At 40.6% G+C, this 18,054-nt stretch overlaps 1 protein-coding gene, 1 long non-coding RNA gene and 1 other non-coding gene across 4 annotated transcripts in view; 1 reads left to right on the top strand and 2 right to left on the bottom strand.

Moving 5' to 3' along the window:
* Window positions 1–1,025: 1,025 nt before the first annotated feature.
* On the bottom strand, window positions 1,026–2,807 carry LOC134627588 (uncharacterized). Of its 2 annotated transcripts, none has more exons than XR_010093923.1 (4): window positions 2,674–2,807; window positions 2,084–2,220; window positions 1,706–1,792; window positions 1,026–1,249 (listed from the first exon to the last, which is right to left on the bottom strand). It is a non-coding gene; the product is annotated as an uncharacterized LOC134627588 (long non-coding RNA). The 2 variants fall into 2 exon arrangements; XR_010093921.1 differs by having other exon boundaries at window positions 2,084–2,217.
* LOC134633339 (small nucleolar RNA SNORA31) lies at window positions 1,532–1,665 on the bottom strand. Its single transcript, XR_010094716.1, has one exon. It is a non-coding gene; the product is annotated as a small nucleolar RNA SNORA31 (small nucleolar RNA).
* A 5,632-nt stretch (window positions 2,808–8,439) lies between the features above and the next one.
* Window positions 8,440–18,054, top strand: part of LOC134627572 (protein TANC1-like) — a 42,025-nt gene continuing 32,410 nt past the window's right edge. Inside the window, exons 1-4 of the mRNA XM_063473790.1 lie at window positions 8,440–8,534; window positions 10,093–10,223; window positions 12,183–12,483; window positions 13,207–13,488. Of these exons, the coding sequence (XP_063329860.1) occupies window positions 10,143–10,223; window positions 12,183–12,483; window positions 13,207–13,488 (664 nt within the window). The 5' untranslated portion in view covers window positions 8,440–8,534; window positions 10,093–10,142. The remainder of the gene's footprint in view (window positions 8,535–10,092; window positions 10,224–12,182; window positions 12,484–13,206; window positions 13,489–18,054) is intronic.

Genomic DNA, 18,054 nt, shown 5'->3' with positions numbered 1-18,054 from the left:
TTTCATAGCATCCAGCTTAATACTTGATACAAGAACAAAAGCATAAATGTGAAACCACAGTGACGGCAAATCAGCATTGACCCACCACAGCCACCCAGTGTGGTCTTCTACTGTTGTAGCCTGTCTGCTTAAAAATTCAGCATGCTGTACATTCAGAGATTCTCTGGTTACAACAAGTGACTCTTTCAGTTACTGTTGTCTTCCTATCACTTCTAAGTAGTCTGGCCATTTTCCTGACATCAACAAGATGTCAGACCTGTAAATCCTAGATATGGTTGTGGAGAATCATCCCACTGGACCAGCAGTTTCACTTAAAAAAAAAGAAAAAGAAAAAAACAACTTTACATGATGTTTGAATTTCAGTAGGTAATCTGCATACCTAAATGGCTCGACTCATTTTGCGATTGGCTGGTGTAAAAAAAAAAAATAAATAAATAATAATAATAATAATAAAATAAATAATTTAACAAGAAGGCAATATGAGCAGAGAGTACAAACATATTGAGGGATTGGCTGCGTTAGTTCAGTGAGTTATTTGTAAAGAAAATAATTTTCACTAGCAGTCAAAAACTAACATGTACACTTATGTCTGCATTTTTATTCTAAATACTAACAGAATTATAGCAGAAGTGCTATACTTCAGTGTGGACTACTATAAAAATAATTCAGTACATTTATATAAAACTGGTAATAGGTGGTCAGTTTGTGATATTACTCATTACTGACATTGACTACCCATATTGAAATTTATTCCCCAGTGACAGGTGGTACCTGCCTTTGGGAATGGCTGTAGTTCAGCTATATGGCAGTGCAGCCACCAGTCTAGTATTTTGAAAGAGCCAACTATAGTTACAATAATCCAAGAAAAATTCTTAATTGTCACTTTACAGTGACTTACTGATGCACAGTTTTCTGTATTATTGTAGGGTCTTTACAGTATGAAGCCCCATGAGGCAGGAGTTGTAAAGTGTTGAATACTTTCCCACAGACTTAAACTTTTACATTCACAAAAGTACTCATGAAAATACGGTTGAATAATTTTATTTAAATAAAAAATAATAATTAAAAAAAGTCAGGTTTATACAACACAAATCCTGGTGGCAGATGAAGACCTGCTATAAATACAGCACTGACACCACAACATGACAATTACAAAACTTGCTCTTCAGTTTCTTTGGCAACAGAGAAAGTGAAGATGTCCCACTGGGCCAAGCTCCATTTGCTTTTTACAATGCATCCCACCCATTATCTGTAAGAAGGGGTAAAATATTAAATAAAAATATTAGAAAATGTAAACATCCAACTGTATAAAAATATCAGCGATCCTGCAATAAACCATTTAAAGTAAGATCTCATCAATGCCTTCAGTCAACAGTGACCACCACGGTCTGTCTAGAAACCACTACCCTGTAAATCTGTCTTGAAAGCATGTGCAGGTATTAATATATTTAGTGGGTGAATACTTAAAGCTGTTAAGTCACACCACGTATCCCCATGTGAACCCAACCTTTGACCATTCCTAACAAGCTTAAAATGTATTCCTCTATTCAATCTGTGCTGCTATAAAAATGAAGCAGTCAGAAAGCGCGAGGAAGGCTCAGTTTAGCATCTCTATGCAAACCCAGAAGCCAAAGAAGTCTGCTCCAGGTCTATCAGTGGATGCAAATTCATGTACAACCCCAGTTAAAACATTTTAAGCGCTCACCAGCATTCTCGGCTTCTGTCCACAGCTCGTCAGCCTCTAGCAGCTCTGGTTTTATTACCCCGTGCTTTATACTAATCCTTCATACTTCTGAGGAAAAAAAAAAATTTATACATGATACAGTCTCTTTACAAGAATATGTAATGAAGGTTTTTGTGTGCTGGCATGTTAAAATAAACAGTTTATCCTCCCTTCTTCAATCTGAGACGCCATGGAAAAAGAGCGATCAGAAAGCGCAGGGACATTTAATATTACATCTAAATGTTATAACCCAGGAACTCACAGCAGAGAGCCCAGGCTGTCAAAGATGTGGTCTGAGGACAGGCTTGGTCACTTTACTAAACAGTAGCAAAGTTGTTACAATGTAAACTCAATACATACATGTTCGCACACTGCTTGTCAGCTGTCGTCTCAGGTCATGTAATAACACAGCTACTGGCATCAATAGTGCATCATGCTGAAACACATCAGTCATCCGCAGCTGGCTCATACAGGTATTCATCCAGCGGGATGATCTGCTTTAAAAGTGCAAAAGATACGTTAAAAAAACGCTTTAACACTTAATCAAGGTCAGAACAGGTTTAGCCGATTTGCGCATGGAAAATGTTAGTTACAAAGCTCGTGTTTGCATTAACATGAGCTAACTAGCAATAATGGAGCACATCCGGTGCTATGCTAAATCTGGTATCGTTAACGAGTATCCATTAACCCTTCTTAAAATCAGCTCTCTCTCATGGCACGAGGCATCTCGGCATTATATTTAGCCCCGTGTTACTGCTCATTTCGCTCACTTAGCCGTTAGTCTGCGGTAAAACTAAGAAGCCGGGATTATTTTGAACAAAATATTTTCTAACTCGTGACACAAAATGGCTCAAGCTCATTTTACACGTGTCCGTTGATTCACCATAAAACTCAACAGGCGTCATTAACTTAGCTTTCTTTAACTCGACAGGACGCCTGAATATACTTACAGCAGGTCATGTCGGGTAAGGTGAATGAACCGCCGAGGTTACGCATTATAAAGTTCACAAAAACGCCCTTCACTTGCTGCAACACACGAGAGGACAGGCAGCGAAAGGACTGCTCCGAGGTTATCGTCCGGATTATAAAGGATGCCGGTGGCGGCTCATTGTCGCCCCCTTGAGGCCAGTTAGGAACTTGTAATTTGCGCTGTCGTCCCCTGGTGTTCAAAATGGGTCACGGCATGTATTTACCGTAATGTCCGAGTGCGCTGCTTTGATATTCACTCCAGCTTCCTTAGAAAATTACACGAAGTTAGGCTACTCTTAAAATAATTATCAAAAACTAATTTAAATGAGTTTGAGCACAAACTATTATTAGCTGGTGTAGTATGAGAGATATAGATTACAGCGAATAAGAAAAAATAAATAAAAAATGGCCCTTTCATTAAGTTCAAACATCAAAATGGGATAAAGACACAAAAAAACATAAAAGGATAGGATAAGGATATATCAAATGCATAGACCGATTTCCATCAAATGTGGAACACAGGGCCAACGCGCATGTGCAAGACGACCCCCTTCTCCCATCATTTTCTGGAGGTGAAACACTTCTTAATTGGACTCCGCGAGTTTAAATGCTCCTCCATCAGCTTCCTGTGGATATATGTGAGGACATGGAGGCATCAAAGAAGACTTAAGAGCAGGTAATCTGAGACTTAATTTTAGGATGCTAATTTTTTTCATATCTAGCTTACTATAATAATTCGTGCAAACTATTTGTTAAAGACTAGATATATAGATCATGGTATTAAAATAAAAACACAATTTAAATGTGGCAGCTGAATTAAGAACTAACAGCGGGGGTAATGTTGTCTGAATAATGTGCCCCTAATTCAAATGAACATTTAACTTTTTTTCCCTTCCACAGTCAGTAGACGGTGAAGCAACAGCCCAGCTATGTTCAGAGCAGTTTTTGGAAACAAGAGAGATGGAGGAGGAAAACGAGGGGAGAAAAAGAGCCAGAGGCACTCAGGTAGAAACAAAACCACTGGAAGTACCAGTGAAGCAAAAATGAGGCATGCATGCTGAACAAAATAATATTGCAACTTTTAGCAGATATTTTTTTTAACTGAATGCCCCTTTTGTTTGGGGGTCACAATACTGTAAATGGAAAATGTATGTTATGTTGTGCACACTCAGTCTGGTGTTATTTGATGGTAATATTCAGGTTCTCTCTTCTCTTGGGTGATTTAAGTAGAGTCATTTCAATTAGCCTAATTCATCAGTGTGTTCCGTCCTTCACACAGTGTCCCGGTGCTTGAATTTAAAGTGTGTCAGACGAAGTTAGAGTGGGTTAAGCAAACATCCTGACCTACTAAACACACGTTGAACACCAGAAGAATTTGTGAGTCCAGCAGATGTATCTGTGCACTTGGCATGAGGCTGTTGTGTCTCCTGTACAGAAGTTCAGTGTTCTTTAGGATTCTCTGTCGCAGATGAAATGAAGCTGTTTGTATTTTTATTTTATTTTTTAAAAACAGTGTACACTTGTCAACTCGCTGCAGTAAAGATGTGATTCCAGAGTGTGTTGCGGAGATACGTAAACATAAGTAGAGCTGGGTATTAGAGCAACCATGTTGCCCATCAATATTTGATAGTGTGCTCCACTGGGTAGAAAGAACAGAGAGGCTGATAGAGAACTGTGTCAGTCTCATTAAAATGATAAAGTGTGTTTACAGTACACTGGCTCTTCTCTGATCATTTGCAGAGAGATGCCACTTTCTGCCTCCTTCTTTAAAGCTTGCCATTAAAAGGCAATGATCATTCCACACTTTCAGGGATTATGCAACAGCATAATAGATGAATTCATAGATTAGGCAATGCAGTTGTGACTACTTATTTGGCTAGTGGTAAAACACACTCATTCAAAGAAGAAGGTAGTAAATGGCTTAATTTTGCTACAGGGCAAACTATGGCAATGATATATAATCAGTATATAAGTGAGTCTCTCTAATCACATGGCTTTGGGAATTATAATGTCTCTTTAAAGGCTGTAATAAGAGTGGATATGAAAATGATTGAAGTATTAAGAGATAATAACTGTAGCCAGTTTAATGAGCGTGATCCCAATTCTTTAAATAGATGATCCGGCAATGCCAACTTTCCATTACCTCACTGGGAAATATGCCTGGAGACACGATGTGTTTGCTGTGTCGCAGCCTTCTGTGAGACATATTTAATAGGCTTATCCTCTTCTTGTGATATCCTAGATCTACTGTAACTGCACTAACTCTGCTTTTACCTCAACACCTGCCCACCTCTGTCTTCTCTCTACACCCGCCTATGCGTTCCACGCAGGTGATGAGGTGTATGCCCACAGCACCTTGCAGAGAGGCAGCGGCCAGCGCGCCTCTCACTTCCAGGACCGCGACGGCGGCTGCACCAAAAGCTCGGCAAAACAGAAGAGACTGACCAAGGGCGTGTCCATTTCTTTGCCCTCCTCCCCTCTTCTCCCTCACCAGGCCGACATCGTTCCCACCCAGTCGTGCAGCAAGTTCCCAGGTGGGTTCACTTGAGATGATCCAAACAAAAGCGTGGTTTGGATGTGCTGTATGTAACTGAGAGTGACAAGGAGGTGTGCGTCAGGGACTAGCTGCAAAAATAACAGCATGCTTTCACGGGTTTGCCTTGATTAGCGGGGATCGTCTGTGCGTTCAGCTGTTCCATACATGTGACAGAAAATCCAAGTGCACACAGACCGTACCTCTAGGGCTCAAAAGCATGTTGACAGATTGTCAGAGTAAATAATTAAGTGAGATAACTTAAGGCAAGAAACCTCAATTAGGTGGGTCATTTTTGAAATATTGTACTATTTTGGATCAATGTGTAAGATATTAAGTCACATTTTTGGTCACGATGAAAGAGAAAACAAACCAACCATTAATTTGAGGCCAGCTTATTATCATATGCATCACATCTACTGTTGGCATGACAAACAAAACGTGTTTTTACTTATTCAAACAACTGTGAATTGGGGCACACGTTAGCCGACAGACTGAAATCCATTTCACGTGATCTGTGTTTGATTGTTGCAGAAAAGCATTTTCTCTTGATTCCCATATTTCCTGTCAATCTGTCTCATCAAAGCTTCAATAAACCAAAAATGACAAAAAGTGCAGAAGCAGAATCACCTAACGTGCCCAAGAATGACAGTTATGTGATAAAGAAACTACGTCCTCTTTGAATTTGAAGGTTTTACGTATCAGGATATCCTTTTAAAAATGACCTTGTCGTTAGCAGATTATAAAATAATTTACACGCAGCAGCAACATGTGTTACACTGTGTATTTATTTTTATATAACAAAAACTGAGCCAGAGTGCAGGAGCAGTGTGTGAAAAACTAAGTAAACCCCATGATTCAGTAGCTTGTAAAACCACTTCTACAAGCAATAACTTGAAGTAATCATTTTTGGTATGACTTTATCAGGCTCTAACATTGTTGGAGCAATTTTGTCCCACTCTTCTTTACAGCATTGTTTCAGTTCATTGAGGTTTGTGAGCATTTACTTACAGACAGCTCTCTTAAGGTCCTGCTGCAGTATTTCAGTTTGGTTGCAGACTGGGCTTTGACTGGGGCATTTCATCATCTCGATTCTTTTCTTTTTTAAGCCATTCTGTTGGAGATTTGTTGCTGGGCTTGGGATCATTGTCCTGTTGCATGAACCAGTTTCAGTTTTAGCTGTCAGAATGGTTTCACATTTGACTCTTGAATACTTTGGCGTACAGAGGAGTTCATGGTCAATGACTGCAAGGCGTCCAAGTCCTGTGGTTGCATAGCAAGCCCAAATCATCACCGCTCCACCACCGTGCTTCACAGTTGCTATGAGGTGTTTGTACTGATATGCTGTGTTTGGTTTTCTCCAAACGTGGTGCTGTGATTCATCTCCATGTTGGTCTTATCTGTACAAAGGACATTGTTCCAGAAGTCCTGTGATTTGTTCATATGTAACTTTGTAAACCTAATCTATGCTGACATGTGCTTTCTCCTGTAGACCCTTCCCAACAAGTCATGCTTATTTAATCATTTTCTAATTGTACTGTCATGAACTTTAACATGCCACCTGAGGCATGTAGAGTCTGAGATCATGCAGTACTCATTTTCTCTGAGTGAATTTGTCAGGGATGTCCACTCCTGGAAAGACTGTCCTGCATGTTTTCCACTAGTGGTGTTCGGTGTAGTATAATCGACTTGAAGGGCATTTATTTAAGTGCATTTGATAGCAGCACCCCCTGCTAACAGATGCACTTCCTATGGAAGCACTAAAGGTCTCCTTCACAAGACTGCTACTGTGTTTTTGCCTTAGTTTATGTTACATAAATAATGACATATTGTAATATTTATGTGATGTTGTTCTTCTGAGAATGTATTCATCTACTTTACTTTCTTCTCATGATATGTAAAACCTTAGAATGTAAAAAAGGTGTAGTTACTTTTTACGGATTTACTTATTCAATGTCATTAAAGTTACACTGTGTTAATAAAAAACTGTGATTTATATTAAGGTACCACTTAACTACCTATAAAATGCTAATGCTCAGTGTATGCAAACTGGTACTTTCAAATTTTCTTTATTGTTTTTGAAAGTTGAGTTGTAGGTCACAAAGCAACCTGCTTTTATATACTGGTTAATGTCAGGTTTAAGGTGAGCAACTCTGTACGTACAGCATTCTTCATAGTAGGTCAATCAAAAGAAATATTAGAGCACAAATTCTATAGTATCTTATACTGAAATTTCCTTGATTTGCATATTCTTTTGTATTTTAAAGCTTATAAATACATGGAACAAGGAGTAAATATTTTCAGTAGTAATTATCTTAAAAAAAACCTTCATGTTCTGCGATATTTTCCATATATGAATCCATCTAAATTTGCTGCATGAAAGAAAGTTAACTTTACATTTACTGACCTTAGAGGGAACACCAGGTGGCAGTGTGCTGCAGTAAGTACAGCCATTCAAAAAAAAGGTGCTATTGCATTTCATTACATGCAGCACTGCCTTGTTTTCCCACCCGAGCAAATATGAGATTGAAAATTGCAGTAAGTGAAAAAATATATCTAAATCTATATTAGAGTGTCATGGCTTTTGTTTCTTTGGCGATCAAATATTGAACAGTATGTTAGACTTCCGAGTGTTTCCGAGTTGATTCGCATGCGTGATTCAAACACTAAGAAGCCTTGAGTATTAAAAAAAAACATGTCAGTGTATGCAAACATCTCATCCTCAAATGGGCTCCAGTGCTGAAGAATCTGCACCTCAAAAAACCCTGAGATGTTGCATAAAGTGAGACACACCCACACACATCAGAGTGCACCGCTGTCCCTACCACACACACACACACACACACACACACACACACACACACACACACACACACACACACACACACACACACACACACACACACACATATACATTTGTGGTGTTAATATATTATAGATATCCGCCCACAGTCCAGTGAATGTTGCACTGTTTGTATTCATGGCTTACACTGTATACATTCTTCTTTATACTCATGGGACACAATTCAAATTCTGCACCACAGATCTCATCTGAGGAGGCTTAATTTCTCTCTCTGTGTGTGTCTCTCTCTCGCCCTCCCTCTCTCTCACTTTCTTTCATATCCCTCCCTACCTCCACCCTCAATCCCTCCCCCCTCCCACCCTGCCTGCTCTCCCTCCCTCCCTCTCCCTTCTGCCTCTTTGCTGTGGCCAAAGGACGGGTAAGGAGGCTGGAGTATGTGGATGGCTCTTCCAGCGCAAGAGAGCCACTCGTCTTTGCCTCATGCCGTGGCAAGGCAGACCACAGAGGTGAGAACGGGAGCGTGTGGGCGTGGGTATAGCATCGTCGTGTGTGTTTTGTTTTTTTGGCAGGTGTTGATCAGTGGAGCTGAATGAGAATAGGGCTATAGGTGAGAGAGAATGAATGAGAAAGAGATTCAAGAGAAAATGAGGGCAGGTTAATTACATCTAAAAGGCTTTGCTGAGTTTTTTTCCTCTGTCAGATGTATATAAGGACAGTGGTGCCTGTGTCATTTTCATGGGATGGCTGAGAGTGGATTTGTTTTATCCCAGTTTCTCTTGAGTCGTCGCCCTGACTTCTTTCTATGTTGCTTTACACAATTAAGGTTAGCAATAATGGTGTAAACACTGACCTCTCTGCCAGCTTTCTCTGTGTTTCTGGCCAGAGGGCTACCCTTGGGCTAAACAGATTTCACGAGGCATCTTCCATCCTGGTTGCCAGGCACCTCTCAGCTTCCCGTTTCCAATGGCAACTGCTAGGTGGTTTGATGAATAGAACTGGACATTCGGTGTGTCCTCATGTTACTCCAGATTGGATCGCAGTGCACTGCTGACTAAATGCAAAGTTTTCCCTCCTCCCCCCTCGCTGAAATACACATCCTGCCCAAATCTTCAGCAGATGCCCAAGCTGTGAAAAGAGTACCAACAAAGGCTACACTAAGGAAGGCTGTAACTGGGGCACCTTCCAAAACAAAACAAAACAAAACAAAAAGCAGACAAAAAAAAAACACACTTGATTCTCAGAACTGACCCTTTTCCTCTCAGGGTTTGACTTGTGTTTTGTACACAATTTGTTTGTCTGTAAGAGTGATGTAGTGTCTTTAAAGCGTGAGAGTGAGCCAGAAAGAGAACGACTGAGTGGACTGAATGTGATGTCTAAACGAAAAGATGTTTGCGAGGAGGAGTGAGCTGTTCCTGTAATCCGTGATGTCCTGTCATCCTGTTTATATGCCTACTCAATATGCATGTTACTCAGCTGATAACAGCACACAGATGAGGTGCGAGAATGAACGAATGTATCGCTCGTCCGGGTAAAGCGCAGAGACGTGAAAACTGTTTACTTGCTGAAGTAAGCATGGACCTTAAAGGAGCAGGGGTTGGAGGTCAGAGCATAGGGGAGCCTTAAACAGTGATAAATGAATGCTGCACATGGCCTTTGTCAGCCAGTCTCTAGGAACGACATTGGAGGCAGAGCCGAGGCACTCCTTCTTTCTGCTCCAGAGTCGACGCCGAGCTCATTGAAATTCACAACCCGTCTCTTAACCGAGAGCACCTGGCAGGCGTGAGCACGGGCAAACTCACAACCTCACACAACCTCTCGCTGCTGCTGCGTCAACCCGGGGACTGGAAAGCCACTGTCTGTGCATCCGTAATCAGTGCAGCTGGGGCTGCGCTGACCTGTGGATGCATACATTTCTTGCAGTCCACTGCCTGATGCTGCTGGGTGGGAAGCTCTAAAAGGGAGCTGTGCTCAATCTGCAGCATCGGTTTGTCGGTGGCTTCATTTGGCCCGCTGTGTTTTTTCATGCTTGTTAATCCCTGTGTCCTGAATGTGTGTATGCTCCAGACCTCCACGTGGAGCCACAGCCTGGCTCCTCCCTCTCTAACCAGGAACTAATGACCAGACTATGCTTCTTATTGGGAGAAACAACGCCCGGTACTGCTAGCTCTCCTATGGAGGACAGGAGGGAAAAGAAGGTAAGGCCACATATTGATTAACTGGCCCCATACTGCCATGGCATAGAAAAGGAGAATGGATGGTTTAAAAGAAAAACAACCTTTCGATTGCCCTCACGATCTTCTTTAAACATTTAAATCAAGCTTATTAAAGATAATTAGACTGCATTTTAAAATGCAGTTGCGCAAAACTCATTGTGTACTGTGTGAGTGTGTGCTTTGAGCACTCAAATCACTCTGTATGTATTTTGCATCATTATTAATTGCTTTGCCATGTGTCCGCATGGCTTTTATACTCAGTGGCTGATTAGTTTAAGCTCTCTGTATAAAGAGTTATTGTTTATGCGAATGTCTTTCAATCTTTATGCCTTTGCATGCTTCAGCCATGGCCCATTTTCGCAGCCTCATTCCACCACCTGAGCTCCAGATTCAGTCAGTTTCACAGAGATAGCAAAGCTCATATGAGGAATGTGGGTTGTCCTGGCTAAGATAGATGAGGCTTTGGTATAAAGGGAATAACAGTGAGCTGTTTAAACTCTGCTGCCTTGTCTCCATACATTCTCTGTGTTGCAGAAAGGTTGCATCAGTAATGAAGAGACCTGAAATGCACGTGATCAAATGAAAGGATAAAAGACTCCTTTTTGTTTTTTGTGCCCGTCTTTTAAAAAAATGTGAATTCAAACATTTTTCAATTCTTGCTCCCTTAATTGGTAAATGCTATGAATTTTTATATGATGTAGACATGTATTTTTAAAGACCAGTGGAGAAACTCAATAGATTAAAACCATTCATTAAAATGTACGAGTTAGAACCAAGATCCCTTTGACAACCTAAAGAAAAACGTCACAGTCTTTCTTATATAATGTAACTCACCGCAGTGCTGCTGTAGTGATGTGCACTTGCTATTATGTGTGTATATGTGTTTCTGTTCTCTCAAAAGGTGAGTTTAAAAGTTGAAGGCCTTATTATTGATGGGTATGATAGAAGATTTGTTTTTATTATTGCATCCATTTTTTTCCAGCCTGGCTCTTAGCTTTTTTTTTGCACTATTAACCCCTTAATGTCTAATGTATCATATTTTATACATTTTATACAGATTTCTTACTTCTGCATCATAAATATGATTTTTTTTTTTTCCTAACGGGAAAACTTAAATTCCACGATATGTTTTTAAATGATAAACTGCAGAAAAATGCTGAATGTAACAAATATATTACAAATTAAAACTCCCATATTTAAGGTTTAATTAACACTCAATTTAAAAAAAATAAAATAGAAATTTCTGGCAAGTATTTCATGGTGCAGGCTTTAAAGGGTTAAATACTTACTTCCCGTGTTATAGTTATTGCATTGGCAAGTATGCGAAGTCAGGTCTGAGTATCTTGAATTTACTCATCAGAGGTGAAATAGCCGGAAACTGACTTAAAAAAAAGCTGCGTGTTCGAAAAGCGCGTATAATACTTGCCTTTTTCGATTCCCTATTTCCCTACTTAAAATGTAGGTGTGCCGTTTTAATCAGTAACATCGTTTAGACTGATGCCGTGATTTTTTTGCACTTTTTTGTCTTTCCTCTGTGTGGTACATCGCAAAAAACCCCAGAGCGTGGTAAATTCTAAATGTCTGCAGTGATTGATTTTAGTTTTGACGACAGCCAGTCATCTTTAGAAAAAAGAAAAACTGGGAAATGACAGCAAGGATGAAAATAACTGGAATTATCTTTTCAATTCCCATCTGCATGCACGCTCAAACATATTCACTCACTATTGCAAATAACGCTGCGCAAGAAGGCCAACAGTGTCACGAGGAGTGAAGTGCTGTTAAAAGGTTTGAAATTGGCACTGCTAATTTACTCCACTTTCAACATAGAGCAATTTCACTTAAACACGCTCAAATATTGTTCCACAGAGCCTTTTTTCCACCTTTATGTATGGCTTAACTTTTTCTAACCCTTTCTCTTCTCTGTTTTTTTTTTTTTCCCAGTATGATTCCTCTGCTCAGGGGGGGAGTCCCAGCTCCACCCTGACCTGCAGCACAGCCTCACCCTGCTCAGAGAGCCCCTCGTCCACCCTGAGCACCAGTGCGGGAGGCCAGTCTTTGCCCCAGCCTTTACCCTTACCTTCTCCCCACTGTGGCTCTAGCAGCAGTCCCAGTGGAACCCTCTCTAGCCCTGCATCCAGCCCAGCCCCTTGCCCTCCTTGTGGACTCATGACTGGGAGCAGTCCAGGGCCTCCATCTCAAAGCCCCACCTCAACGTTGGAGAGCAAGGATAGTGGAATTATAGGTGAGAGCTGCTGCTGCTCTGTCTCCAGATGGTATCTGTTCATATTACATGACTTCAAATTGTGGGGTTTTTTTTCTTTTTCTTCTTCTTCTTCTTTTTTTTTTTTTTTTTTTTTTACCACATAGTGACGCACGTCCAACACAGATGCCTAGTCGTGCATCATCAGAAGTTTAAAAAAAAAAGAGTTAGCTAAACAAACATGGGATATAATATGGAATCGGGAAATGAAATATGACTCTTCTGGTGTTTGCCACACCTTCCTACACTCTCAAAGTTAGGGAGATGCAACATCACTATCTATGTAAAATGTGCACCTCTACCCCACAGCCAGTTTCTCTGTTTGTGCCACTTCAGCCTTCAGGCTTCAGCTCCCTCCTGTCAAAACTGGGACACTGCTGTCTTTGTTGCTTACGGGTCTGATTCTCCCAAAATAGGACACTTTTTTTCTCTTTAAATAGAGTTTGTATTTATAGTTGAACACAAAAAGGTAGAGGGCTCATCAAGTACAATGAAACTTATTGATTGATGACTTGTGAGTAAAAAAAAAAGGGTGTATTTCATTGTAGATTGAGTAAATGTGTTTTTGATGATGTTGAAGCTATTGCTTAACTTTTTGTCTTTAGTCATTTATGGGGATGTGCATATAAGCAGTCACATGCCAGATGTTGTTGTTTTTTTTCTTTTCTTGGCTCTGTTAACCATATTTTTCTTTCCGCTGCTCAGCAACAATCACTAGTTCTTCTGAGAATGAGGAGCGCAGCACCTCCACTGAGGGTCTGGGTAAGGACGAAGGCCCAGAGGGAAGCGGCGGCGTAATGGGCCATACAAATGAGGACCGCCATCCCAGGCCAACCAGGGACAATCTCACAGCCCAGCCAGATGAGGCCTTACCTAGAATGGACATCATGGAGCCCAGAACTCCACCAGCACCGAAACGGCCCCTCCCACAGCACCACTTGCACAGCACCTCCTCTCTTGCGCTGCCCCGTCCAAACTCAGTGGCAGGTACCCAGGTTCTCGTTCTTTCTTATTCTGCGAATTAAGAAGCGGTTATGACTTTTTAGAGAGATTTGGGATTGTGCACCTTCTCAGCTGCTGATGGATTAATACGTTTCATATCTCCCAGTTTCATATGAAGCTGGCTGTCTATTAGCCAAGCTAAGGGAATCTTAAGGGAATACAGTTTGGCTAATTACTGCGTATTTCCTAGGGTCTTGCCGTCACCTCTAAGTTGCTAGTCAACCAACAAACATTCCAGGAAGTTAATTTTCCCGGCCAAGAAATAGTCCCACTCATTACCCCCAACACGCATAAAAGCAAAGCGTGCCATTTTTACACCTCCATTCTTGCACACATTAAACAAATGATTCATAATTAGTGAGCTAGTGAGTGAGTTGTTAAAAGATGCCATTATACTGTAGATGAAGTGGGCTAATGAGAGTATGAATATGGCAGCTGTGACCCGAGTGATTAATTAATGGACTGATTAATATTGACTGAATAGCATATTGATTAAGTTGATTGTTAACTTGATACTCTCAAACTGTTCATGCAATGCAGTAGAAGCATAATTTAGAAAATGCCTGTGATGCAGAACTGAACTTCACTGCACCGTGTGCTGGTGCTCCACTTACCACGGAGGCTGGATACACACAGTGAGCAGTACCAGTTAAAAGTCCTGGGAGGCCTCTAGTTGTCATAAAAATACCCCCCTCCCTCTATAGTCACGATCTTTGCTAATGCATGAGGCTCTTTTTCTTCCTTTAGATGTCAGTTCATTTGTAGTGGGAGCAAAAGAAGAGATTCCCTAAGGAGTGGATTCACAGTAACGCCTGCCAGTTTCTTCTGTCAGCTGGTGCTTTCATTTAGACACTCTTGATGAAATTCAGTATCAAGATGAAACAAGCTGCATGTAGCGGTTAGGATTTGACTTCATCTTCATGAACGATTAGACATAGAGGAGCAGGATGAATATATTTATATATGATATACATAATAAGACAAGAAAAAATGAAATCTAAAACTTAAAATTTAGGTGTTTAACGGAGCATTAGTGTCAAACTGTAGACAGATGCAACTTGTGATAAAGATAAACTTGTGCTCCGGTTAGATTCAGATAAAAAACATTGAATTGCATTTTGTCATTCAGCCACAAGTCATTTTTATGGAAATGTTCCTCACAGCTTTATTATTAACCACCAGTTATACATGAATCCATATTTACATGATAGCATCGCACAGTTGCTTCAGATTTGTTGGCTGCACATCCATGATGTGAATACCCCGTTCCACCAAATCCCAAAGGTGCACTATTGGAGTGAGATCTGTTGACTGTGGAGGCCATTTGAGTCCAGTGAACTCACTCTTATGTTCAAGAAACCAGTTTGAGATGATTGAAGCTTTGTAACATGGCTTGCTATCCTGCTGGAAGCAGCAATCAGTAGATGGGCACACTACGGTCATAAAGGGATGAACATGCTCGGCAACAACACTCAGATAGGCTGTGGTGCTGAAGGATGGTACTAAGGGGCCCAAAGTGTGTCAGGAAAATATCACCCACACCATTTCACCACCATCAACAGCAGCTTGACCCCCTTAACAAGGAAGGATTCAGGCTTTGTGCTTATGCCAAATTGTGACCCTGGCTTCTGAATGGCTTCTATGGTGGTAGCAGTAATCAGAACTCATCAGACCACGCACCATTTTTATAATCTTCTATTGTCCAGTTTTGGTGAGTCTGTGTGACTTTATTTCTCTCTATTATTGTAGGGTCTTTACATTACAATATAAAGCACCTTGCGAATACTGTTGGTGTGGTTTGGCTTTATATAAATAAAGTTGTAGCCTCAGTTCTGTTCTTAGCTGACCAGAGTAGCACCTGGTGTGGCCTTCTGCTGCTGCTGCTGATGTGTTGTGCATTAAGATATGCTCTTCTGCATACCTCAGTTGTAACAACTAGGTATTTGAGTTACTGTAGCCTTCCCATCAGCTTGAAGGCGATTCTGCCATTACCCCTGGCATAAAGAGGACACCTGAAAACCAGTTGCAAACCAGTGTAAATCCTAGAGATGGTCATGTGGGAAAATTCAAGTAGATCAGCAGATTCTGAAACACTCAGACCAACAGCAATGCCACATGTAGAGGCACTTAAATCACTTTTCTTACTCATTCTCATGGTCAGTTTAAACTTCAGCAGGTCATCTTGACCACATCAACGTGATTACATGCCCCGACTTGCTGCCATGTGATTGGCTAATTAGATTTGTGTCTAAACAAGCATTTGAACAGGTGTACCTAGCTGGAGAATGTGTAGATTTGAAGAAGTATAATAGCTAAGAAATTAACAAAGTTGCCAGTGTTGTAGCATGAGCATAAATGTATGCAGCTCTCTTTCATTTTAGAGAACACTCTTACATTGATCTTGCTACTTTATGATGTTAAAGGTCAATCAATTCAGACAAGAGACTCCTAGAAAACAGCTAGAAGCATCAAACTTTAGATCATGGGTTGGATTATATCCACAACTGGTTATAAATTTGTCCTCATCGCATCACAGAGTTTACTGTAAACATCTATTCTGTGAAACTGTAGAGAAGTGTGTGTGTGTGTGAGGCAAGTCAATATGCATTTGTGATCTTTAGAGAGGTCTCATTGTCTAACTCTGGCAAGTGAACACATGGAAACTGTCTGCTTTAGACTTTCTGAAGTTTATGGAGCCGTGTTAGTACTGTAATGTGGACCTAAGGAGCAGCTTTGGGGCTTGTTCTGTAATTTGATTAGTTTTCAGCAGCGTAAATGGGAGTCTCATGTCAAAAGTTTGAAATTTGTTCAGTCTCCAAATCATTCATGCTTAAAAAAAAGCTGAGTAACTCACAAACACAAGAGACATCTGTAGACGAAAACAGAAATTGTATCTTTTCTGTGCCCATGCACGTCTGGCCTGTGCACCACTGAAAGTGATATCTAAATGCTGCTAGGTCTGACCCTACCTCTGTGGTTTCTGCTCATTCAGACATGATGATAAAGTTAATGGATAGTAGTGCATGACTGATGGAAGCTACAAAAAATGTAAGATGCATTGTATGTAATGAATATGAAGTCCATCCATTAGTGTATGCAAAGCAGCAAGATTTAGTTGTGGCAGAGCATCACGTAGCAAAGAAATGAAAAGAATATGTAGATTACAGTCTGGGCATATATAATCAGATCTATTCCAGTGCAGATGCTAATGTTTAATTGTGCAATTAGTCCATACATAATTTAAAGTCCAAACCAGAGCTAAACTTTATCACCATTTGTGACCATCTATCTGTTCCTATTAATGTGATCGTAGAGAGAATTTGCAGAATGGATGAATGAAGTAACTTCTCACACTTTCCAAAGATAAATGCTGATTCTTAGAAGCAGGAGGGCAGGCTAGATTCAATAAGAGTTGGCTGCTTCATTAATCTTCTGGTGGACTGAAACTGGCGCCATTTTGGTGGGCAGCGCTGCGCAGTGTGGTGGCTGTCGGCGCAGTGAGTGCCTAAAGTAGTTTGCGTTTTTGTTGCAAAATCAGACACTAAAGATGTATGAGTGAATTAGCTGCATCAACTACTTGTGCCTTCAGCAAATTTCCCAGGTACCTGTCTCTTCTTAACACATAGTCCATGCTTTTAAATGTGGTTTAAGATGCTTCAGTGGCAGTGGATCAGAGTTCTTTGTTATGTGAGAGATTAATACTACTGGCTAACAAGGATACTGGAGCATCATGGTTACGATAACAGAACAGTACAGGACGTTTTCTGTAGCTAGCGGGATACTAGGAGAGTACATCCTGTGCTGAGGATAGTGCCTTACTTTACTGTTGTTTTTTTCTTCTTTTTTTGGAGAGTGATCCAGATCCCCACTTTAAAGACTTCTTCTTCTGCCAGTGTGCTGCCTCTCTGCTGAGCTTTCTAATATGCAGCCTGGTAGCTTTTGCTTAATGTTGCAGTGAGCAGGCAGTTAGCTTAGTTTGGCCAAAAGAGTGGAAACAAGGAGAAACAGCTTGTATGGCTCTTTCAAAAATGAGACTATTTACAGCATCGTGGTTCATACTTGAGGTTGATCGTTTTCAGCACCATACTAAATCCTCTCTGACTGTGTAAGTTCTTCCTTCCCTTCCCCCCTCCTTGCCATGTGGGTGGTATTGGAGAGTACATTTGCCTGTGGTTCTGGGTCAGGTTTGTTAGCTGGACACGTTTTTACAAATTTGGCAAAGAATCAAGGTCTGATTGCAAAACTGAGTAACATAAGTGTTTAAATTAGCTGCTTAGAATGATATTAAAACTCCAGATCATTTTTTGTTTTTTACCTTTTATTTTTGTTGAGAAAAAAAATAAAATTTTCACACAATTATCTTTTGGGATCTCCAAAAGTTGATTCTGTTCATCTGGACGTAGCGTTTTGTGGGAGAAACGTTTCGTCACTCATCAAAGTGACTTCTTCAGTCTCAGCTGACTGCAGGTTTCCAAAAGATATCTTTTGGGAGTTAATAAAACTCTTAATCTGGCAAAAAAAAAACCAAACAAACAAAATGGTATATGATGT

Source organism: Pelmatolapia mariae, linkage group LG1 (assembly GCF_036321145.2).
Source record: "Pelmatolapia mariae isolate MD_Pm_ZW linkage group LG1, Pm_UMD_F_2, whole genome shotgun sequence".
NCBI classification, from domain to species: Eukaryota; Metazoa; Chordata; class Actinopteri; order Cichliformes; family Cichlidae; genus Pelmatolapia; species Pelmatolapia mariae.
The sequence above is the reverse complement of the archived record's forward strand: the minus strand, read 5'-3'. Positions and strand labels throughout refer to the sequence as shown.